Source organism: Pogona vitticeps, chromosome 6 (genome assembly GCF_051106095.1).
Source record: "Pogona vitticeps strain Pit_001003342236 chromosome 6, PviZW2.1, whole genome shotgun sequence".
NCBI classification, from domain to species: domain Eukaryota; kingdom Metazoa; phylum Chordata; class Lepidosauria; order Squamata; family Agamidae; genus Pogona; species Pogona vitticeps.
The window spans coordinates 15,959,171-15,985,238 of NC_135788.1; the positions used below are offsets into that span (position 1 = coordinate 15,959,171).

Genomic DNA, 26,068 nt, shown 5'->3' on the forward strand with positions numbered 1-26,068 from the left:
TGGACATATACTGGACCATGTAATTTATCTGCAATGTAAGATACATTGCCTCTAGTGACTGACCATATTTAGAGAGTAAATGATCATTTGTCCATTAACTCAATTTTTCAACTGTGTTGTGCTATTGTAAGCATGTGAGTCTGTAAGCATGAACTTACTTTTCTGAGCTTCACAATTACCATTTAAGGTGTATATCTTATAAATCATTATTTTATGGTGCATAACTAAAATATTAGTTGTTAATGGTAGAAGCATCAGTCAGTCCTATAAAAAGTGGTTCATTACCTTTGAGTATGCCTTGCTACAATCAAAAATGGTTTGCTTATGTGGTATATAAAACTCAAATGTTTTTAATTCTGTAATGCAATGGCTCAAATTACATCAAATCATCATTATCTAGTATTTCTAAGGGTGTCCCTATTTACCTGGGAGCCAACTCCAGCTACCTCAGTGATGCCCACTCCACAGTGCAAATGTATATGATTATGCTGCAAAGCACTTAGTTTACGCTAGACACTAAATAGCAGGGATGTTCCTTTCAGAACAGGTGGGCCTGGGCCTAATATAATTCTTACCAGTTTGGAATTTTTCCCATGAAGCACAGCTCAATTCCATGCATGTCTACTCAGGACTAAGCCTCAGTGCAACAGCTGTCAAGCATGTATAGTACAGCTCAATTCTATGCCACAAATTTCAGAAATGCAAAATACAGATTGATTCCACACAACAACTACAGTGCCTGTGAAGCACAATTTCATTCTATGCAGGATATTTAAACACTCTCTTATTTCCCATCACTGAGGTGACAAGAGAGGAAGCTTGCCAGATTTCAGTCTGATGGAGAGGTGGTACTATATAAACTACCCCAACTAATTACCCAATTTAAATTGTGCACTAGCAGACTTCATGAGACAATACAACTACTGTATATGGTTCTTTCAGGTATAATGCACAAATATTATGAAGGAGAGGAAAAAGAGTTATGTTCTTTCATTGGGCTAAGTGTATTATATACTGTACTTCCAGAGCCATACAGCAGGATAATGGGGGTATATATATAAATCCAGCCTAGAGCTAAGTTAGTAAAGTTCAGGGATCCCATATATACCAAAGAAAACTTTGTTGTTGTTGTTAAAGAACTGCCTGTCAAACGTCCGCCAATCTAATCCAGTGATCTACCAAAAAATCCCGATCTATTTTTGTTCCTTTCTACAGTTAAGAGTGCAGGTACTAACAAACCAACAACAGTACTTGAAAGTACTGTTTCTGTAAAATAAATTCCCACAGGTATACTTAAGTGCTAATTCCAACAGCATTTAGAACTATTTATAAAAAATGTTCATTTTTAAAGTTGAAATTTAATTATTGTGAGGTTAATTTAAACAAAATACTTGCAGCAAGCAGTATACAAACTTATGGGGAATCTGTGAGAAATCGTTATAAAGTCCTAAAAGTTTTCAACACCAAGTCAGTCTTTTGCAGTTTCATGATACTTCAGCTGGATCCAAGATCAGCCTTTAGATAAGGTAGGGTTTTATTCATGGCAGGGTCCTCCACCTAATTTCAGGGGCATGTCCTCTCTTGCCTACAGCTCACACCATTCAGATGTTCAGATTCATTGGCCTCTGGTGCTGCATATTTAAGAAACTGTGGGGTCTAACATGGGGAGAAGGGGGACAGAGAAGTCCCATTTGACATGCACAGTTGCAAGCAACTGAATCTGGATCCATATACAAATCATACACCTTTCTTTTCTTAATTTGTCCCATTTAACTATATTACAAAAAAAAGAGAAGGCAATGTATTTGCTTTCACAGATACTATTTCATACTTTACAAAAAACCCCAAACAGTATTTACCATTTTCATCCTGACCACTGGCCTCTGGTGTGCCTTGTCTCTGATCTTCCTCGGGTGCTTCCGGGTAGATAACTGCTGTATCCTCTTGTTGCAGAAATTCTTCAACATTAGGGTCATGGTTTTGTTCATTTTCTGCATCAGAATCACATTCATCTTCTTTTACTAGAAGTAAAGAAAAAATGGCAAAGCATGAACTGATTTCAATAACAAATATTAGAATTTGGCTTTCATTTCTAAGGCAAAGATTTGATACTAGCCTTGATAATAGTGAGAAGACTGAAAATAAGGAGCATCTCAAGAGAAAAGCTTCAAGAGTAGCTGTTGGGTTATCAAAGCTTTACATAGTCTTTTCCTTCTGGACTCACACCTCACCTATGCATAACCTCCCCTTCCTTTACTATCCTAATCTTTGCCATAACCTCTTAAATACTTTAAAGCTTCGGAATGGAAAACAAATAAAATAGAATGCTATATCTGAAGTGGCCTATGTAAATTTCTTTCCCCAAATGAACTTTTGCTTCTTTCAATGAAAATCCAGCATTCCCCAGCATACAATGTCTGACACAAACGAAATGCATAAAAAACTGTTCATGCATTAAGTTGGGGTGGACAATTTTGGAAGATATAGGGTCCAATTTTCACTTTCACTCTGAATTGGCTTTGTCTGCCAAGGATGTTTATCATGTTTTCAAATATGATTTGCCAAATCATGAGTTCACTGTTTTCAGGAAAATGACCTATAGTTTTTTTAATTGTCAAAATAGCAGCTGATCAGTAGAAGTGAACAAGCAGAATTTCTGGTAGATATATTTCAGGCTCTGTCTTCCTGTCAAATCTTCTTGGGTGACTAGCTGGCTTGAGCTTAGATTTTAGGGTTACATAAAACAATTTTGAAACTGTAAGTCAAAATACACTTCCTATTCTTAACAGTCTGTAGTTGGATGATAGGATTCTATTTTAAATCAAATCAATACAGTAATTAGTTGGGCTCTTGGATCAGTACTTTCAAAGCTTGTGGAACTACAGTGTTCCTGAATACAGTGGTGCCTCGCAAGACAAAAACCTTGAAAGACAAATACTGTAGTTTTTGACAATGGGGTTGATGACCTGCAAGACAAATGTTTTGTTTTTTGTTCCTGCCTCATATTTGCTGATTTTAAAATGTTTTTCTATGATGTTTAAAAAGTTATAGTTTTTTGATTGAAATTTTAAAAATCATCTGCACAATATGTATGGCTTTAAAGAGCACTTGATAAATCCTTTGTAATCCAAATTTGCCTTTGTTCTGACTTTTTTTGCCCATAGGAACGCATTAATTAGATTTCAGTGCATTCATATGGGAAACGCATTTTGCAAGACAATTTTTTCGCAAGACAACATTAACCGCGGAATGAATTAAATTCGTCTTGCGAGGAACCACTGTATAAGAAAACAATGCTGCATAAAAACTTCATAACCATTTCTAACAGCAGGATACAAGAGAACTCTGGTTTCTCTCCCTCCCTGCCCCTGGTCTCTGCTATGTTCCTACCTACACAGCCCCCAAACTATCCATCACATCCAGTAAAATATATTCTCACCCTTTTGTATCTTTATTTGGTGACGTAGCAGCAGCAAGAGAAAGGCAAAAGGGTCCCAAAGGTCCCCTCCTGGCATTACTCAGATGAAAAAGTGTAATGAGGTTAGCTACATTATAGTATAGTTTGAACCCCCGCTCAGTCACAGAAACTCAATGGGGGAGTGGAATTGGTAAAACCACCCCTTAAATATCTCACTTACCTTGAAAACCTATTAGGGTCACTATAAGTTGATTCTGACTAGACAACACAGAACACACACAAGACATTCTGTGGCTGATTACATAAACTGATTTTGATCAATTATGGCTCATTACATAAGCTGATTTTACAAAAACATTATTGATCATATATGTAATATTCAAATATGTGGTTAATATTATTATCTGCTACACCCTATCATAATGCTATGTTGTAATCTTGCAGCAGACTAGAAATAAATTGTTCACCCATTGCTCTTGCTGTTTGAACCAAAATGCAGCTCGAAGAAAGGAATGCTGTGCATAATTTATTAGCAACACCTCAAAATTGCTCTTCTGAGAGTCTAAGCTGGGCAGCTTCAGTAGCACTGCTACACCATGTGTAGAAACAGAGAGAGACAGAGAGATGACGGGACTTCAAAAGGCAGATGGCGAGGTACTGAAAGACGAATTATTTTCTTTCTCACGAATATGTTGTACATGAAATTTCAAGAATAATCTAAGCATCTCAAAAACAAATTAAGGAGTTTCATAACAATTACCTGCACATCCAGATTCATCTGCTTGAGCTTCAGGCCCCAGGATTTCCTTTGCTTCTTTATTAGCTAAAGTAATGATATGATAGAGCAGAAAATCAAACCTTAGGTAACCTTGGTAAAGGCACGTGAGCTTTTTGCTACACCAATGAACACTTCATTTTGTTGTAACAAGATTTAGCAATGATTGTATTTAATATTATTCTGGCAAACCAACTGACAGTTCAGCTCTTACACCCCATTTTTCTCTGTATGCACAGTATAAAATGGTGCTAAAGAATGTTACATAGTAGTAAGTCTGCCCCAGTAAAATTTTATATTAGGTCGTTTAAAAGAGCTTGTACATAGTCTTTATCATTTTCTCAGTACCATTCTGTAAGGTCTGAAAGAAAAAAGCTCTTGACAACCAGTTAGAGCTGAACTACACAAGCACATGTTATCTGCAGAGTTATGCATAATTAGATCTATACACTGAGTTCTGATTTAGCCAACAAAGTTTCAGAAAAAAATTCTTAGACAAAGATCATGGATTTGAGATTTAAAAAAGAACCCTGTGCAATCCTCTCTTTAGGTTAGGTATATTGGATAAGGACAGGATCATTGCTAAATCCCCATATATTGGCAAAATAAGATGGAAAGTTGGCTTGATTAATGAATCTTTGAAAAGTATACATTGTCCTGGTACTAAGCGTACTGGAGGTAAAGCAGATGAAAACACGGCATAGCAAGGGAAAAGGGGAACATAGTCCTATCTTCATTCAGAAGTTGCTCTGAATCCTGCATTTGCAGAATACTAAAATGGTAAAACACATAACATAAGAAATTGGTCAGTGCTCCCAACTTTTAATCAGAATGCATTTGCATGCTGAAATCCTTATTTTTCAGAATTTTAAAAGCCAGTTCACAGCTTGAAAAGTATGACCAAGTCTCTATGACAGAGAAAAGATATGCCAAAATGCACGATATCTGAGGGAAAAGCCTTATAGAAAAGCACACACTAAGAAAAATGGATATAAATACATATAGGTAAGAGAATGTACAAAAAGGTACAAAAATTTCTGCAGATGTTTAAACTTAAATTTCACACTGTTCACAAACCAATGCTATCGTGGACTGAAATCAATTTACAGTTAGGGCAGTAAGAAATATGGCAATGTGCTATATAGGTTAACGCATCTCTAGCTGCCATCATCAACCTCTCTGGTCCTCATTTCTCTTCTTCTGTAGAACATATATTCACCTAAGATACTATAATTTAATTTTAATCTTGGTACCTTGGGTGAATATAAAAAAATGTTCAGAATCATTAACAGGACTCCACAATCAGATAACTTCTCATAGGAAGTATGTGCCATGTACCACAAGGCATTATGGCTGCACTAACTTCCTTCACTTTCTGAATAGTGAAATGGAGGAAGGGACAGGTGTGAAATGGATCCTCTCAAGTTTCAGCCTCAATAGCAGTTTCCTTCTCTCCTTTTCAAACAGAGTACAGTACAATTATTTCAGTGCACTACAGTATTAAAATAGAAGCTAGCAATTTATTCCTGTCTGCACACCTAGGCAGAATCATAGCTTGACACATACCTTCATCTTCCCAGCAACTGTTTGCACTTCCTTCTCGTTCACTGCATTCTGGTAATACTGTGTGGTCTTTTGGCAAGTCATCGTCTGGCACGCTATTATCACAATCTGCTGCATCTGCTATACTTTCCTCTTCAACAATGTGCAATTTGTCTTCGTCATCTGAATCTGAATTTGTTTCTACGATGTTGTTGTAATTGGTAACTGCAGAGAAACAAGAGAAAAAATGATCAGTATAACTCTGCTGTTTGGCCGTGGTTTATTTCTGGTGTGATTACAGATACAGTACTTTGGTTAGCCCTCAATTCTGGAAATGTCACAGCAAGCAGCAGTGATCAAAGGAGCATGAAATACATTCTACCCAAGTTCAGGGGAAATTTTCTCTTCAGTTCCAAGAATATGACTATGCACTGTAAATAAGATCTGGGCTATTCCTGCTATTCCTGTGTATTTGGTACCTGAAACTATTTGTTACTGAATTAATTTACAACAGGCAACTCTAACTATGATCTTTCTTATCATTGTTCATGCACTGGTGGTCTCATGTTTAGACTACTGCAATGCTCTATAAGTGGGGCTACCCATGAGGCTGTTATGGAAACTTCAGCAGGTCCAGAACATGGCAGCCGGACTATTGAGTGGTGCAAATAAATATTATCATATTTCCCGCACCCTGGACACCCTGCACTGGTTTCCTGGCCATTTCCATGCCAGCTTCAAGGTAATAGTCCTAACTTATAAGGCCCTAAATGGTTTGTGACCTTGATACCTGACAGAATGCCTCCTCCCGACGAGATCTGCCCATCCTATACGATCTTCCCAGGCTGTGTGGTTAAGAGTATTGACCCAGAGAGAGGCCTGGAAAGAGAGGACCAGAAACTTTGGAATGACTTCCTGCCTGACATTTGCCTGGCCCCTTCAATGGGAATTTTCAAGTGATTGTTTAAAACTTGGTTTTTTCAACAGGGTTTCCCGGACCTTATAACACCTTAATACAGTGATTGGTCTTAACACTTATAATATTAGTCCTGCTGCCTTGCTTTTATATTATTTCATATAATTTAAATTGTATTACTTAGGGTGCTTATTTTGATTTTAGAACTATTATGTTTAGAGTTTTGAATTGTTCTTGCTTAATATGTAAACCACCCAGAGTGGCCTTGGCTGCCAGATGGGTGGTAAAGAAGTCAAATAAATAATTATAATTGTCATGGTTAAGGTCAAAAAGCAAACCACTAAGACTTTTTACTACATCAACTGCTTGCTAGGATGGCTCTCATTTACTGTACCAGGTTATAAGGCTGGAACTCATCATGTAATCAATCAACCCATGAATTAGCATGTCAACCTACTTGCCGTTGTAGGCTGCGACACTTCCTTAAAAATAACAGCAACGTAAGATGGAAGTGGTGTTTACGCACAAAGATAGAACCTGCAACAAAGACCTGTCTCAAGCCAAGACTTTCTGTTAGAGCCACTGTACTCCAAAAGACCAGAGTGAGAAATTCATAGAAGGATCTACAACATAATTTTAAGCACAAATGTCAAAGGGGTAAGAGCATGCTTAACTTTAAGCTGTAGGTCTTTGAAAAGACCTAAGAACTCATACACATAGTTGCTGTACCTGCAGAGAGCTCTTTAGAACCTTCTAAATCTGAGTGCCTTTTGTTGAATACCCTTTCCACTCCTTAGTACACACAGCAAGGTGTACCTCTTGGTTTTACACCAATTCTGAGTCTGCTACCTTTTAACAATGAGGAAGCTTATGTGAATTCACAAATTAGACTCAATGAACCATAGTCACAAGAAACCAACCTGTTTCTCATTGTGCCCTAAGTCACACATGCACATAGGTTAACCGGTTGGCTCATTTACTGATGGTGTGAACAACACATGAAGACTGATCGTCCAAATGCTGCATGAGCCCTGGCTAGAAGATTAATTTTATAGTGGTTCACAAAGGTGAGGAGACATAATCAAACTGCTTCCCTGCATATGTCTGGCAAAGGCATTCTTTGCAAAGAAGCAGTGAAAACTATTGATTTAATGGGCCTACTCTAGTTGCAAGTTATAATGCTAAGCAACAGTATTTCAGTCAAACAGAATTTTAATGCAAATTCCACAGGACTGTGGGTGGAAAGCAAAGCAAAGCAAATCATTTTCCATTTCTAATCATTCCTGCTTCACTTTTCAATCTCCTTTCTTTACACAAACTGCAAAAATCAATGAATATATATTAAAAATAAAGTAGAAAATAATTACAAATTAGATATAAGATGAAATATTTGAACAGTATATTCTGACTGAAAGTGCCAAGGGTCCTCCATCTGGAAGAAGCACCTCTACTCAAAATTTCCCCGAACCTCTCTGACTGAGGCAAATACAACGTTAAATTGCTTCCTCAAAACTACTCCAAGAGCATACAAAGTTATTCATTACAACCCTCACCCTCTCCAGCCGCTGCCTCTGCTTTCTGAGAAAGATCGGAATTGTAGTGGAACCAAATTTTGCTGCCTCTGTTGTATCTATAAAGTACTTACTGACTGAAGAATAAAAGTTACTCTGGGTCTCTACAGGAGACTCCTTTAGCACCTCCTTTTATACTGTCAATTCTACACATCTAGTCTGAAATATGTTCTATTGAATTCATTGAAGCTTACTTTTAGATATGGGATTACCAAACTGAAGTTTTGATAATTTAATACATTGGCTGAGATCCTGTTGTTTTGTTAATTATACAGTTTAATATTCAGTCACTTTTAGTTGGTAATTAACAAGTCCCTCCTGTGATATGAGCGTGTGCCAAGCCAGTGGGCATATGCACCCCGAAGAATCCCAGTGATGACTGGTCTGCATATGTAACAAAGCAACAGGATTTCAGCCAGAGACATACATATTCCAAGACCTTTACTTAAAAAAGGAAAGCTCAAAGCAAGATGAATGACAATATTCTTTTTCAGCAGACTTTTCAAGACCTAATCTCCAAGGCCAAAATCAACAGTACATACAATTTAGCTACTGAAATAAAAAACTGTTATTCAGGTTGTTGTGTTGTCTTTATCATTCTTCTTTATTGGATAGGAGCCATTTACAGTTGGGACAATGTTAAACAGCCAAGTCAACAATGTTTCAAAGTAAAACTATTTTGATATTAAGATATAGGCTGAACACTGGAGTTCTCAATCAAGTACATCTGGAGGACAAATTTACTTACTAATCAGCTGACAAATGCATAATTAGAATAAGTATGTATTCAGTGTCATTAGACCCATATACATAAAGTGAAACTGAAATGATCGTATTAATGTAAAATGTATTAGTAATTCACTAATCCCAAACTCAGCCCCTTCCTAAGAATACATAAATGTACAATGCACATGTCAAAATGCAGATATCATCTTAGAATAAATGAGGTAAGATTGAGCAGCATAAATGTTCTAACAGCAGTCTAGCGAACAAGGAGCTGTCAACGTCCAATAACCTATTACTCACACCTCTTTAATCACTGCCACAGAGTGAATTATAAATAACCTCATACATTTTAAAATAAGGTCATTCAAAAAAGAAACAAAGACAATAAACATTCCAGAATACAACCAATTTCAGTTTTTAAATGTAGTAAGACACTTTAAAGTGTTCAGACTGAAGAAAGAACAAATTACCAATTACTTATAGAACAAATCTTATTACTAAATGATATGGAGTAAAGTATTTACTGAGTACAACCCAGACAAGTCAAAGCAACACAAACTTGCAGGCCTCCCCCCATAATTAAAGATTCAGTCAAACAATAGCTACAACCTTATTACACTTGGTGTAGCATAAACATGCCCAAAGTATGAGATCCAAATTCAGTGATGTCTAGAGTAGACTAATCTAAATCAATGTAGCTTAAGTACTTGCTGAATTAAGTCAAATTGATTTCAGAGTACCTACTGATTACTAGGTTTTTATTTAGTTTGTATCAACTAATGTGAATAGTGGGCAATACTGAAAAGGCAATATGCATGAAATCTTTCATGTGACAAATATAAACTCTATTTCTGAACTGCTGAAAGTAAAATTTCATACTGATGTAAACCAGGAAGACAGAAAGATACAATACATAAGAATATGCTATAGAAAGCAGACCCATACTGAAGCACATTTTGACGCATACACAAGCCCTTTCAGGTTGGGGACAAAACTCTCATAAATAATGGAACAAACAAAATAAATGAGTTGTGAAATATAACTTATCTGAATATTTGACTGAGTTTTCTCACTTTTAATGTGGTGCATATTAAACTGTGCTACCATGACAGGGGGCTTTTAATAGTATTGGGCAATATTAGAATGATATGTAGGTAACTTCTTGGGCAATTATAAAAACAAGAAGGGATGAAGTATTCAGATATATTTAAACTTGAATCAAAGAGACACTAATAAAAATGTCTTTAGCTAGATACCGTCGTCCACTGGAGAAGGATAATAATTTTCAGTCTTTTAGTCTTGAGGATAATAATTCTGTTAGAATTTAATGGGCAAAATCCTGTTGCTTAGTGTTGTAATTCATAACTAGAGTAGGCTCACTGAATCAATGGAACTTGAAAAGGATTTCACTCCTTAAATCCCCACTGATTGAATGGGCCTACTCTAGTTGTAACTTACTGCGCTAAGCAACACAATTTCAACTGCTGAATCTCAAAAACAAACAAAAAAAGTTCAAAACATGAGATGAATGTTAAAATTATGAGCGTAGAAAGCATGAAAATGCAAAATTATTATTGTACAGGAGACTAACATGTGACTCACGTATAACCAAGAGTTAAATGGTGCTTTCCAGGTGTGCTTAGATTGCTACTCCAGCCAAAATGGCCAACGGTCAGGAATGCAGGAAGTTGAAACCTAAAACAATTGGAGAGTACAAGAAAAGGGAAGACTGCCATAGACTATATCCAAGATAACTATTTCTGAAGGCAATAAAACATATTTATGTGAGTTTCTAATTTGTAGAACTGTACATAGGAACAAAATGTCCACAAAACCTGAGACAGAATCTTCTAAAATGATCAGAACAATAATGTTTCTGATATGTCTGGGTTTTTCTGAAATCAGATTGGTGTGGGATATACAGTTTCTATTTCTCTGTGCATAAATGTTTCTGCACATTGTAATATGCATGAGGGAATATTTTGTTCCTCCTTTTACTTATATCCCCAAACAAAAAACCCAGGAAAAGTGCTTTATGGAAAGCTACAAAATGCTATTTTCTAAAAGTTGGAGGACCTGGAGGAATCACTGCTTGGAGGACCACTGCTTTCCTAAAAGTTGGAGGATGGCGTGTTTTAGACATTTCTCTCTAGCACTTTAAAAAAACTGATACTACTCTAATTCTACAGCATGGCTAACCATAGCTGCATCCACATTTGCAGGACCCTCATGGCACTAAATAACACTTATCTCCCCTCTCCCAGCAATACGGGAATACTTTACAAAATTTTAATAATCTGCTTGGATACCGTTTTCATAAACCACAAGCATGGAATTTTGTTTTTTTAAAATTATTGTAATAAAATTATATTCAGCAATATCACCACATTTTTCTTCACATTCTCTGCATTTTATAATTACTTTAGCAATAAAATTTATATTTGGCACTCTTATCTTATTCGGCTTCTAAAATAATTATCGTTTTCATTGTGTTTACTCTCAACAACAGTATTGCATTTTTATGCCTTTGAAACTTACTAGTCATGGACACTCTTTTCTTTTTTTTCTGGACCCCAAATTTCTCCATTCTGGGAGTTCCACCTGCCAGAAAGGCATCTGAGTTGCTCACCTGGAGGAAAAGTAGGCTGGAAGGCCTCATGGCCAAAGATAGGTGAAGCTCCAACTCAGTTTTCTTTTGGAAAAGGGAGTTGTCTCAGAAGAAAATAGGCCTGATCCCCGCCTGCCCTGGGTCGTGAGGCTTTCCTTCTTCCAGGGGAGAACAACTCGGGTGTCTGTCTGGAAAGCGGAACTCCCAGAATGGAGAATTCTGGGATTTTGAGTCTAAACAAAAACAAACTGACAACCCTCCTGGAACAACACAAAACTGCACATGCCTAAAACTTACCATTAATGGTAACTACAATAAGGGAATGCCTATAAATATGTAAACATCCTTCTTGGAAAAAGTAAGACTGTTTCTAGCATGTTGGGACCCAAACCATTTGAGACAGCAATTAATGGAAGTCCTGATAGATAGCCAATGTCTGAAATCCTGTTGCACAGCTACTCTTGTGTAACTCGATATTATGCAGTTGATAGCTCCAACTGCACCCAGGCCGAAGTGCTATTCACAAAGGCACTTCCACAGATGCACTGCGTAACAGGCAGTTTTGTTGTCACAGCAGGCCAAACAAAAATGCTTCCTCTTCTGCCAGACCACCCTCCCTCGTCTTGTTCCTCTCTTAAGTCTGTCAGACTGGAACTCCTGCAAAGCTCATTAGAAATTAGGTGGGGGGTAGCAGAGGAGAATCCAGCATTTGTACAACCATGTTCCCCCCCCCCGCCACCTTGCCGTTCTTAATACTCCTGTGAGGGAGGTTTCTAAGAAATGCACATGCTGCTGCCCCTCTAAGTCTCCCAGCATGATTCTTCAGCAGAGGCTGCATCTCGAACCAGAAGCTTCACCAGATGGAAGCAGAGTAACAGCAAGAACTGTCAGCTTGTGACACCTGAATGTGAGCATATTCATAGTAGTACTTGTCCACTGGCAACCATTCTGGGTGATATTTGAGATGCCTTGGAATTGGTGAGAAAGTGAAACCCAGTAAAGACCACAGCTAGTGAGTGACTGTACCTCAATATCAGGAGTAAGGTCATTAATCTCTCCTTCAAAAACAGATCCATGCAAACATAGTCATGTCCCTAGAAGAGTTGGGGCTGCTTCCTCAGAACGTCTGCAATAAAGGAATAGGGGGGAAAGAGGACATCAATCCCAAGACCTGCTCATTTATGTTCACGCTGCTGATTTGGTGCTAAACAGACCCAATCTGTGCCTTCTCTTTATAAATCTCAGGACCTGGCTCTATGTGCTGCTTGGACAAAGACTTAAGCAGCAACTTGGACTCTGGCACAAGGGTTACAAGCTAGGCCAATGATTCTAACATTGCAGGACCCACTGATGTTGAAGCGATGTCTGAAGAGATACTGAAGAGGTACTTCCCTCAAAACTGCTGCCCTAAGTGAGTTATAGGGAAACAGAACAGGCTGATCCAACAAATGTTTTTTTAAAATCCATATATGGATTTTTAAATTTTTATCTGTTTGAAACATGTGGATTTCCAAGGTAGGATGCACTCTTGTCTCACAACAAATCTCAGAATATGCAAAATGGAAATAATATCAATTTTTAGAGTATATATTTTAATTGTTTTATCTTTTTTTTGCCGTATTTTAATTGTTGTACGCCGCCCAGAGATCTCTGGGTAGTGTGGGCGGCGTTTAAGTTAAATAAAACAAACAAACAAACAAACAAATAAAATGGACAATTTCATTTATAAATTTAACAAAAACATACCGTACTTCTTTTCTAACCCTACTTTGTTTCACAGTTCAATGCATAAAAAGGCTTGACAGTTCCCACATCAAAACGGAGACCACTTTCACCCAAACACAGAAGGAAAAGGCTTGAATCTATGGAAAGCAATTTGCTATAGCAAGGCAAAAACCATACGGAACAAGGCAACCTTCTGAAGTAGACACCTGAAGAACAATCTTTCTGACAAAAACAATGAGGTAAAATTAAGCAGTAAATGAAAAGCAGAACAGAAAGAATGAACACCAGAAACACAGAAAGGACAAAGTAAATGAGCAAAACCAGAAGAAGAAGAAGACTGCATAATACTCAGCAGCATCCATTAGTTGCTTTGCTGGTCAGAAAGGAACTGGGCAGGAAGGCAGAAGCTATGGCCCTTTAAGCATGTAACTGGGCAATGGTGGTAGGAAACCCAATAAAACTCAGGTTTCAGAAAAGATGGGTCGTGGGCAAGTGTAGAATAACGACAGGTTACCTACCTGTAATTGTAGTTCAAGTGGACCTCTGTAATTCACACTATGGGTAATCTGCGCATGCACGGAGCCTCATCGGAATATTCTACAGCTTCTGTGGTAGCAAAGGAAAATACATTAGCATAGACCCCTTCCCCCTGGTATATGTACCTTGGCGCCAAGGCTCTCCCTTCAGTTAGGTCAACCGCCGCATAAAGAAAAGGGTGTGACAGTAGGGAGGCTGGGTCAGGACGTATGAATCACAGAGGTCCACTCAAAGAACTACAATTATAGGTAGGTAACCTGTCGTTCTTCTTCGTAGCCTCTGTGAATCACTCTATGGGTGACCAAAAACTACCATACCTGGAGGAGGGTGTCACACCAAGGTAGATGATAACACAGCACGCCCAAAATTGCCGAACATCCAATCTGTAGTGATTGGAGGATCCTTTCCCGATGAGTAGAAGGAGATAAGAAAAAAGAAGGAAGAACCAAAGGTTGGGATAGGTGGAATTGGGAGACAATCTTGGGTAGAAAAGAAATATCTACAAAAAGTTTAACCTTATCTGAGTAAAACTGGAGATAAGAGTACTCAGACCTTAGGACCGCAAGTTCACTAGGATGTTGAGCTGATGTGATGGCCACAAGAAATATCATTTAGAAAGTAAGTAACCTGAGGTCAGTTTTGAAGCCAGGGGCTCAAATGGGGCCCTTGTAAGTTGTTGAAGAACCAATGTCAGTGACCACTGAGGTGGTGGAAGGTGGACATCCATGGTACAGGTGTGATAGCCCCTTGAGGAAACATTTCACAGTAGGGTGTCTGAAAAAGTTAGCTGCCTGAGAGGTTGGTGGTTGATAAGCCACAATTGCAGAAAAGTAGATCTTGAGGGACGAGAGAGAAAGACCCTTAGTTTTTAACTACAATTAAAAAAAAAATAAGACAGCTGTAAGAGAGGAGTTGGTTGAGGAAAAAGATGATGCTGCAGTAAAAGCTTGAAATTTTCCCCATTTATACACATAGGCCTTCCTGGTTGATGGTTTCTTTGCATGATGAATGACATTAATCAGTGAGGTCAAATCCTCCACCCTGCGAGATGAAGAGCAGGGAAATCTGGGTGGATAATTTGATTTTTGTTCTGTATGAGCAGGTGAGGTAGAAGGGGCAGGTGAAAATGTCGGATGACGGCTGGTGGAGAATTGGGAACCATGGCTGTTGCGGCCACCATGGAGCTATCAGGATAGCATTGGGCTTCTCCTGCTGAAGTGGACTACAACTTTGTGGAGGAGCGGGAACAGTGGAAACAGGTAAATGAGTGACTTGGGCCAATGGTCGATGAATGCATCTCGGCAGGAGTTCTTGCCTACTCCTGCGTGGGAGCAGTAATGCTTGTATTTCCAGTTTACCCGGGAGGCAAAGAGGTCAATGGAGGATGTACCCCATTTTGCACAGGGAGAGAAAAAACAGATTGATCTAGCTCCCATTTGTGGGCTTCAGATTCTTTTCAACTGAGGAAATCTGCCAGGTTGTTGTCTTGACCGGCTATACGTATTGCTGTGAGACAAATGTGATGAGATGATCGGAGCTCTCACTCATAGGCATCCTTCAGTCTCAAGAGACTATGGTAACATGCTCTGAATCAAGGAGTGTCCTCTCCAGAACATGAAGCCCGGGTAAGGTAATGTGGAGGATAGGCTGTTTCCCAAGCAGCAGATCCCCCCTCTCCACATTGCTGAAATGATCCAATGAAAAGGCAAGAGCCAATACAACTGGTTCCAGCAATGTCGCAGGAGTTGGCAGAACGACACATGCTGCCTTCGGGACTCCAGCTCCGGATTTTGCTTCGAGGTTAACTCCTGAAGCCTTTTCCATGAGTGGATATAGCCACAAGGCAGTGGAGGTTTGAAATCGGAGTTTTCCTTCTCCTAGATGGGCTGCCTTCCATGGCTGATGAGCCCCACCTACCCGGCCTGCTCTTTAACAGTGCAAAAGTACGATCTGATCCTTAAAACTTTCCAGAATCCAAGGATTATGCAAATCTAATTGGCTTTCCTATTTACCATATTAAGGCCACCCCCAGGCCATGTGGTCAGGAGACAAAAAGAAAGCCTAGGAAAAAAAACTCAGCAAAGCATCCATGCAAACAGACCTGGCCTTCGCCCTCAGCCCAGCTTCCTAGGAAAAAGGGTCCTGGGACACGCTCTTTTAAAGCAGGAAGTCCCACCCCTAGGCCCCACCCCCAGGCCATGTGGTCAGGAGACAAAAAGAAAGCCCAGGGAAAAAAAACTCAGCAAGGCATCCATGCAAACAGACCTGATCAGAGCTCGCGGGTGCCATTTTATAGCTTTGGAAAAAACTTCATCCATGGCTTTAGAGATTGCTCCCAGAGCCGAAGCTTGAGTCTAGAGAGGCGACTGCGGATAACTCTGTGTTTAAAGTTTTTGCAGTGAAGGAACGAGGAAGTTTGATGGCCTCATCAAGGCAAAAAAGGCATTTAGCGTAGCTATCAGAGAGCAGGATCTTGTTATTGCAGGCTACGCAGCTTTTAAATGGGCCTGAAAAGTCCATGAACTGAGAACCGGTTTTGAAAAGAAAACAACGCAAAGGTGGGTGGGGGGAAATGCTTTGGCTCTAAGGCCAGAGCGTATCTGGCTTTGAAAATAATGATAATAATAATAAAGTTCAATAACTTTCCTTCTTTCGTTTTCAGATTTCTCACAGAAGCAACGATCGAGGCTCTCAACGCGGCAGTTGAAAGAAACTGAAGCCTTGGCGCTAAGGTACATATACCGGGGGGAGGAGTCTAAGCTAATTTATTTTCCTTTGCTACCGCAGAAGCTCTAGAATATTCCAATGAGGCTCTGCGCATGTGCAGATTACCCACAGTGAGATTCACAGAGGCTGTGAAGAACTACTGTATGTAGTTTTGGGGAGAGACCTGAATGATTTTTTTTTCAAAGAAAGCTGCAAGTACTACAGTGGCTCATACTAGCACAATGAAACTACAGTCTCAAGGCTACGAAGGATATCTGGACATACAAAGATTCAAAGGATATCTGGACATTCAAACTGTAGATAATAACCCAATACAATAACTACCAATAGCTCTCCAGGGTCTTAGGAAGATCCTTCTAACCATGCTATAACAGATTACAGTATTTAAATTTTAAACATCAGACAATAAACATGCAGTCTTGTGCATGCACAGCGTTACTACCATGATAAAGCTACACCATCATTGGGAAGTTACTGATGCACACCAGCTAGAGATAGTCAATAAAAGGATGCCTGAATTGTACTGTAAGTAAAACATAATTGTTATATTTCATCTGGAGTTCAGGGAGACAAGAAAAGAACTGAGATATAATTAGAAACTATCAAGCCAATATGAAGCGGAATATTTTTAAGCCATTTAAGCATATGCAGTCTGAATTTCACTAAACTGTTTAATAGTGTTCATGATTAAGCTGGGAATATTTCTAAAAAAGGACATCCAATAAATACATAAACTACAAAGGAAAAATCTGATGTATCTCATATTCGAGGAGCAACAGACTTTTATCCATTCAGCTAATAAAAAAGGTCACGTAATTCAATGTATGACCAATATTTTTATTATACGGAATATTGCCAGTCAGCACCTCCTCCTCTTAAGTTGTAAGACCACTGAAACAGAGGGAGTGGCAGCAATGTATAATGTCTTGAGAAAAATGGAAGAAAAGTGGGTTTTAAAGTTAGCAAATGAACTATAAATAAAATATGCCAATTTGGTAATCCATATTTTTACTATCTTTCTAGGAAGATGTATCAGCAAAATGTTGGACCAGGTGACCCATGAAATCCCTTCCAAGTCTACAACTCTATGATTTTATATACAGTGGTGCCTTGCATAGCGATCGCTCCGTATAGTGATGAAATTGCTCTGCGATGGACTTTTTGCCATCGCAAGAGCGATCACTTTGTGATGGTCCCTATGGGGAAATTTCGCAGGGAAGCGATCATCGCAAAGCCCCCATTTTCGGCCAGCTGATCGGCGGTTTCAAAATGGCCGCTGGGTAAACAAAATGGCCGCCCGTTGTTTTGCCTCGCTTTAGAGGCACCGAAAATGGCCGCCCCTATGGAGGATCTTTGATTTAGGGTTAGTTTTTAGCCCATAGGAATGCATTAATCAGGTTTTAATGCGTTTCTATGGGCTTTTTAATATCACTTAGCGATGAAATCACTTAGCACCGATTTTTGCTGCATGGATTAACATCGCTAAGCGAGGCACCACTGTACTCAATGCAATTTGTGTAAATTAATGCAGATGAAGTCTTCAGATTGTGAGCTGTCATTGCCCTGACTGTGGACTTAAATAGCACAAAAGTAGCAGTATATGGGAAAACATGGGCAGAAGTTCAAAAAAGGACAGGTATTTGTTATTTTCTGGAAATGTGTGTCCCATACCTTTAAGTATGTAATATTTGCTACAACTCGGAGCAATAAAAACCAGAATAATGTTATGTTCCGTGTTTGCACAGACATAGGAAGAGTAAAAACTGTTTCCAGCAAACTGTTTTGCTAATGCATTATGTGACAATAGAGTGAAGCCATTCATTATTAAATGCAATACGTGCACGCATTCTAGATCTTGGAGATTCTAACAAAAATGTAATATAAAGCATATAGAGCTAAAACCATCTAAAATGTAGCAAACAAGATGACAGCCATTAGTTGATGTAAAAAAAACTTAAAAGGAACAGAATTAGTTATTTCAGGTTTCTATTCCACTACGAAATATTAACAAAGGTGACATACAGTCTGAAGCCCAAACCAGGTTCCATCACGGCGATTCAGTGGCGTTCACCCAAATTTAAAAAAACAAAACCAAACCCTGACACTGTCTGCCTTTTACATAGTCAAATCAAGTTACAGTGGTACCTCGCTTAACGAGAGCACCGTTTAACGACGAATCCGCATAGCGACGCTTTTTTGCGATCGCTAATGCGATCGCATTGAGATGATTCCAATGGGCGAAAATCGCATTGCGATGATCGGTAAGCGTTTCGCTTACTGATCTTCGCATTGCGATGTTCTAAAAACAGCTGATCAGCGGTTCCAAAATGGCCACCGAAAGAATAAAATGGCCAACCGCAGCATTTTCGCGCCCTGCCCTCGCTTACCGAGGCGGCGAAAATGGCGGCTGGATGGGGAATCTTTGCTTACCGGTGAGTTTTCGCCCCATAGGAACGCATTAAACGGAGTTTAATGCGTTCCTATGGGGTTTTACATTCCGTATAGCGATGCTTCTGGATAGCGACGTTAATCCTGGAACGGATTAACGTCGCTATGCGGAAGCATTGCTGTATACTGTATGTTTAAAATGGTATTTTGTTTCAACATTAACGGGAACTGCATACTTGTCATCTTAACATCTGCCCCAGATTTCTTGAAAGAGATTATGAAAAAGTGTAACGAACCATAATGTGGTAGAATGAGCAAACAGGCTTCTGTCAAGAGGAAACCCTAATTCACCAGCCTCTAAATGTTCTTCCAATGTTGTAAATAGGTTGAGACAGTGTTCTGGAGTTCTGCATTGCTTTATACAGGCAAAACCAAACAAATAATAATAAAAAATAAGGACAAAATTGTTGTGGCACCTTGAAGACTAACTGCTGTATTTTTATGTGAGCTTCCATTTAAAAAATCCACTTCTTCAGCCATGAGAGTGGGACAAAACTGTTTCATACAGTTGCTTTCTTACAATGTCTGAGGCAGCCAAGCAATCAAGGGATAAACAGCTGTCTGCTTACAGATTAGTAAAGAAAAATTAATGCATTAATTTGCAAGAAAGTAGGAGACAAACAGGGTTTTTGGGGTGGGGGGAAGAGGCCAGGAAAGGGGCAAGTCCCATGAAGGCTGACAGGGACCAGAGCTTGCTTAACAGCCGCCTAGAGTGGTCATTTTGAACAGATAGGCGGGGTATAAACAAAATAAATAAAATAAAAATAAATAAATAAATATATTCAATGAGTTGGACACTGGTATAGGTAACAGTAGATTAGCAGTAAATGAGGAATATTATGCAAAAATAAACAATAATATATTTAAAAATAATTACTGCTAATCTAAACAGGGGAGGGGGGACACTCTATTATGATAACAAATGAGCTTGAACAGTATTACTTATACAAGATCTGCCACAATTTCATTTCACCCTTTCTCCAGGGTACACTACTATCTTCTGGAATACTTTATAAAATAGGCTAGGATGAAATAAACCATTTCCTTTAATATTGAGAAAACTATAGTTTTGTGATGGAGGGCACACTTTGCACATAGAAGGTCCTAGTATCAACCACCAGTATTTCCAATTGCAAATGATCAGGTTAAAGGTGATGTAAATACTGGAGCAGAGTATAATGGGGTAGATGGACAAATACGTAAACCTGTTTCCTGTGTTATTTTTCATTCTTATCAGAATCAACAAGCTAAATTTATACTTTACTTTAAAATCTTAGATTATCTATCTATCTATCTATCTATCTATCTATCTATCTATCTATCTATCTATCTGATTTATACCCTGCCCATCTGGCCTAAAAGACCACTCTAGGCGGCTTCCAGTATAATAACTACTGTACTTTGAAATCTGGTAAGGGAAAGAATAGGGAAATACAGTGGTGCCTCACATAGTGATCGCTCCATTGAGCGACAAAATCGCTTAGCGACGGAGTTTTTGCGATTGCAAAAGCAATCGCTTTGCGATGGTCCCTATGGGGTTTTTTTGCTTTGCAATGATCACGGGGAAGCAATCATGGCAAAGCAACCCTTTTTTAACAGCTCATCAGTGGTTTCAAAATGGCCACTGGGAAAACAAAATGGCCGCCCGCTATTTTTCCTTGCTTATGAGGCAGCGAAAATGGCGGCACTATGGAGGATTTTCGCTTAAAGGCGAGGTTTTAAGCCCATAGGAACGCATTAATCGCGTTTTAATGCATTTCTATGGGCTTTTTAATTTTGTTTAGCAACTTTTTTTCGGAACGGATTAACGTCGCTAAGCGAGGCACCACTGTAGTGGCCAAAATCCAACTGATGAATAAACAAGTGGATAAAGCAATCATGCAGCTGTTTTCTCCCCTCCTGTTAGCTCCTTCTCATGCATTCCAACATGCAACCAGATCTGCACCCAATGTCACAATCATTGCAACATCAGAGGTATGACAAGGCACCTGTAAGAGGAGGCATGCCTTATGCAATTTTTAATGTAATTGTGTAAATAAATAGGATTCTGTCCATTACATTAGTCTTGTAGAATATTCTTGTTTTTTAACAGTGAAGAATTTAAGAATCTAAGTGTGATGTAGTATATCTGGTGCAGAGGTGGAAAATTGGCTTGTGAAAAGCTATAGTTAGCATAATAAAAATCAAATTTATTCTGATATGAAGGTGCAATGTTTATTTTTATTTATTTATTTAACTTATATGTCGTCCACACTACCCAAAGGTCTCTGGGCAGCTTACAACAATTTGAATTCAGTAAAAAAGATTAAAAGAATTAAAATACAATTAAAAATACAATGCTCTAAAAATTGCCATCAGGATCCACAGTTGATATTATTTCAATTAAAAATCTTCTATAACAGGAAGGTTTTGACCTGGTGCTGAAACGTCATCAATGTTGGCACAGACGAATCTCACTTTGGATGGAGTTCCATAATCTGGCAGCAGCTGCCGAAAAGGCCCTTTGTCTACAGGCCATCCCTCTTACCTCCTTGACGGATGGCTCTTTCAGGAGGGCCCCCTGGCTAGATCTTAATTGCCGAGTAGGTTCATATGGAAGGAGGCGGTCCTTCTGGTATCCAGGGCCCAAGCCATTTAGGGCTTTATACATCAAAACAAGCACTTTGAATTGGGCCTGGGCAGCAACTGGTAGCCAACGTAATTTAAACAGATTTGGCCCGATATATTCCCTAGCTGCCCCACCACTCACCAGCCGTGCAGCTCGATTCTGAACCCGCTGCAGTTGCCGGACTGTCTTCAAAGGCAGCCCCACGTACAGTACATTGCAGTAATCTATACGGGATGTTACCAGTTCATGCATAACTGTCATGAGATTCTGCTCATCCAGGTAGGGCCGTAGCTGGTATAATGTCCGCAGATGAAAGAAGGCGCTCCTGGCCACTGAGTCCACCTGGGCTTCCAGAAGCAAACTATCCCATATAGAGTCCTAACAAGCACAAAAATACTGTCACTAGAAGAATGTAATGCTATCATCTTCTAGACCAGACAAAACCATAAACTGGAGACTTGGATTTTTCTTCTCCTGCCTATGGGGTCCTTGAACACTGTTGATTTCTGCATTTGTCTCACAGATGTGTTAAATAAGATTTATTCATGCTGATTTCTATTGAAAAAGCACAATATAGGTTGGTGGAGTATAACCTGTTTTGCGTTGTGAAGAGGACAAGCTACTACAGTCATAACCACCTAGACAAGTAACAAGATATTCAAAGTATTTTAAGAAATTAAGTCTAAGTTGCTTGTTGGGTACTGAATCAGTTTCAAATTGACAGGACAGTAAATGCTATTCTCACAATAAAAGGCTTGCCCATTCATCTACCTCTCTTAGCCTGCCCCGACTACTCGTTGCAGACTGAGTTTGTTTACAGAATCAAGAAGCTCTGTTAGTTGCAAAAGATTCCCAGTTACTTTTGCACTTACAGCATGTCCATCCCATTTCACCCTCTTTAAAAACAGTGTTAGAAAAACCTGATTTCCACTAGATAGGTATCAACATTTCAAAAGTGAAGGGGTGACAGCTCAGGACAGACTAAAGCACAAGCTCTGGACACAGAAGGTCCTAAATTCAATTTCTGATATTGCCAAGGAGGATACCTGTCTGAGCTCCTGGAGTCTCGCTGCTAGTCAGTACAGACAACATTGAAAGCGAAATGGATTAACGTCTGCTTAGTTTTCTATTCTATCATGCATTTCTAAATTAGAATCAAAGGCTCCAAACAAAATTTCAGACTCAAATTATGCTGTTTATACTTCTTGTTATTTTTATATAACATCCCATACAGTGGGGGCTTGACTTAAGAACGGCTTGAGTTAAGAACATTTTGACTTAAGAACCGCTCTCATAGGAAAATATTGACTTGACTTACATACTTAGATTTGAGTTAAGAACTGAAAAAACCCACGTGGGAGGCAGGGAAAGTGCAAAATGTGAACTTTCAGTTAACTGTTGGCCAGTGAAAAGGGTGCCTGTCTGCTTCCTCACTCCTCCCAGCGTTTAGAGAGTGGATTGGGAGACAGTCTTCGGACTGCCTGGTACTGTCCTGCCTGGACTGTATTTTCCCTGCCTTCCCTGAACCTTTCTTGACCTAAGAAAAAAAGAAACAAAATATCCCCCCTCTAGTGGTCGAAGGCGGAATAGCAGCTTCCCATTAGTTTCTATGGACGGAAAAGAGCAGATACGGATCAAATGGTTTTCAATGCATTCCTATGGGAAATGCAGATTTGACCTGAGAACTTTTTGACTTGAGAACCGCCTTCCAATACGGATTAAGTTCTCAAGTCAAGACCCCACTGTAGTGCCAAAAACTACTCTGAGCAGTTTACAAGCCAGGTACAGTAGTCATTTTACCAGCCTCAGAAGTATGGAAGGCTGAATCATCCTTGAGTTGGCTACCTGAATTTTGGGGACTGAACTCAGGTCGTGAGCAGAGAATTGACTGCAGTACTGCAGTTCAACCATTGCACAACACACTATACTTGAATACAGTATTGTTTGGACAGCACACCTATATGACTAGGCTGTCACACTACTGCTTTTAAGAAATAAAAATCAAAGCTTTAGACAGAATATTGTAACATACATCCCTTTAAAAAAGAAAAGAAAGTTGTTGAACTTGAGATTTCTACCTGGATAGATTTCTAGGGAGGCTACACTATTACAGTATTTAGTTTATTCTGACTGTGAACATCATACATTAGTCACAAGCATTCTGTGTGTGTGTGTGTGTGTGTGTGTGTGTGTGTGTGCGTGCGTGTGTGCGCGCGCGTGCGTGCATGCGTGCGTGTGTAAAAGGCTTGTAGCAACCACTAGGGATGGGACTTCTAGATGTTTTGGACTCTAATTCCTATAACTCTCCAGGAACATCTCAGGCAGAATTCAGGGAGATGCAGCCTAAAACACAAATCTACAGATACCGTAACTTTTTCTTCCCTCTATAAGTGCCTCTTTGAGCTTGGTGCTCCATTCAAAAACAAGGAAACTGCACCAGTGCTTTCTAGGAGTTGCAGGGCTTCTTTGCCCATTAGGGTCAACAAATACCACCCAAAGAACTGCTCCTCCAAGGCAGCCCTGTGATTTTTAGGAAGCACTTCGACAGCTTCCCTGTTTTTGAACAGAGAATGTCCATGGGTAAAAGAAGCACCCATAAAGGTAAGAAAAGCTGGTCTATAGACTTCTGTTCTTGAGCTACATCTACTAGAACTCTGCTGGAAGAAATTCCATCCCAAACAGCCACCATGATTTCAGAGGCCACAATAATATAAAGGAAATATAGGCAAATGAGCTAAAATTGAATACATTAGTAAATATTAAAGATGGATGAATCAGTATTAGTAATCCATGTAAGTTTTCTGCTTTTTCTTTTGTAAGTTTATCCCCTTGTTAAAAAAACCCCACATAATTTGTATTTGAACACATTTTGAACATTTATTTTCAAAGTATGGATTTAGCCAAGTATTTGATCATAAAGTGCTTGCCTTGGTATGTTCCAGAATGCTGCAAATACTGGAAAACTATAAAGGATAGCTGCATTGCAACTGGTACATTAGTCCAAGACCTGCAGATTAAACTAGTTTGCTTTGAAATGTAGATCAAACAAAATTCCCAAGCATTTCTAACTGATATTGTAAACATATCTGTAAAATCTTACCAAAATTGTTTCAAGAAAATAATACCCATTTCATGCAAAACTTTCACATCCATGTTTACTTTCAGTTGCACTGTTGCAACTGAGGCATTACCAAAAAATTCACAGGTTGGCTCCAGTAGAGCATAACATGTTAATTAGTTCTTAAGAGGTCTTACAAGTCATAGGTCATATAAAGCAATGAAGTGCTCACTCAAGCTCTATTCAACAGGAAATGAAGCAGAAAGTCTACTAGACATCCAGTAAAGACAAATGGCAGAGTTTGCATGCCTCTAAGCTATTTACTGGCCTCTATTAGGAATATACAGGACCAATGTACAACTTCAAAGCGGCATTCAGCTATAATTCCCAGTTTAGAAGAGTGTGTTCAACCATCTTTATAATCTGTAGCATTTGATAAAAATCAAAATTTAATTTACAGCAATTTAATATGCCCATCTCAGGGTAAATAAATAGCAGCTATCATTTCAGGCAGGTGCTTTGCTTTTGACAGTGATTACGAGTTGCCTCAATCCCTGAACTACTGCATTTTAAGACTCTTTTGCCCACATAGGTGCATCACTTAATCACTATCTTCTGACAGTCCTGCAAAACCTGTGTTTGATTTTCCACTGGTTATGATACTGTTTCGTGGAGAAGGAAGCTTCACTTGGAAAAAATTCTAGAGACTTTTAAATGTTTGTTAATATCATGTATAAACTGTCTTTCTCCCAGTGAAGGGATCCAAGGTGGCTCACAACGTTAACACACATAAAATTAAATGTTAAATGTCACTATTTTCTTCTCCTGCATGTGCTCCAATTTCACACTTACTTATATCTTTATCGGAGGAAAAAATAGCAAGCCAACATTTTGCTGAAATCCAGTACTTTCAACAGAAGGTAAGCATGACTTGTGACAAAACTGCACCAACATGCAAGCCAGTAAATTATGTCAAACTTAGTGCAGTCATCCCTGGCTCTGTCAGGCATGACTGCATTAAGGTTTTTTTGGAATTCACTGTTTTAATTGCTGCTTTCTGTGGTTTTTCTTGTGTGTAATGTAGCATTGCCATCTTTTTCATTTTATTTGTAAAATGTCCTGAGAACTGATTTTGAAGGGAAAACAGAAATATGTTAAATAAATAAAAGATACTTGGAATAAAGCATATTCCTGCCTGAAACATAATCTTTAGAGTGCTGCTCAGGTTCTCGATGATGAGGAAGGACAAGGACACCCCCTCCTCACCAAGGTTTATCTTGCTGTGCTTTATAATCCTAGCATGTTCCAGTTGGGGGCAGGCAAGGAAACATGGACATGATCATTTCAGACCTAATACAGTGGTGCCTTGCATAGCGAACGCTTCGCTATGTGATGAAACCGCACAACGA

The 26,068-nt window shown here is 39.0% G+C and overlaps 1 protein-coding gene across 9 annotated transcripts in view; it reads right to left on the reverse strand.

Moving 5' to 3' along the window:
• Window positions 1–26,068, reverse strand: part of ZEB1 (zinc finger E-box binding homeobox 1) — a 70,493-nt gene that overhangs the window by 21,977 nt on the left and 22,448 nt on the right. For 6 of the 9 annotated variants that reach the window (XM_073002978.2, XM_020800808.3, XM_078378567.1 and 3 more), the window contains exons 2-4: window positions 5,760–5,960; window positions 4,179–4,241; window positions 1,860–2,021 (exon numbers count right to left, since the gene is read on the reverse strand). In XM_073002978.2, coding sequence (XP_072859079.2) covers window positions 1,860–2,021; window positions 4,179–4,241; window positions 5,760–5,960 — 426 coding nt within the window. Of the gene's footprint in view, window positions 1–1,859; window positions 2,022–4,178; window positions 4,242–5,759; window positions 5,961–10,539; window positions 10,644–12,582; window positions 12,683–26,068 lie in introns of those variants that run through there. The other 3 variants (XM_078378568.1, XM_078378569.1, XM_078378572.1) reach the window with 3 other exon arrangements.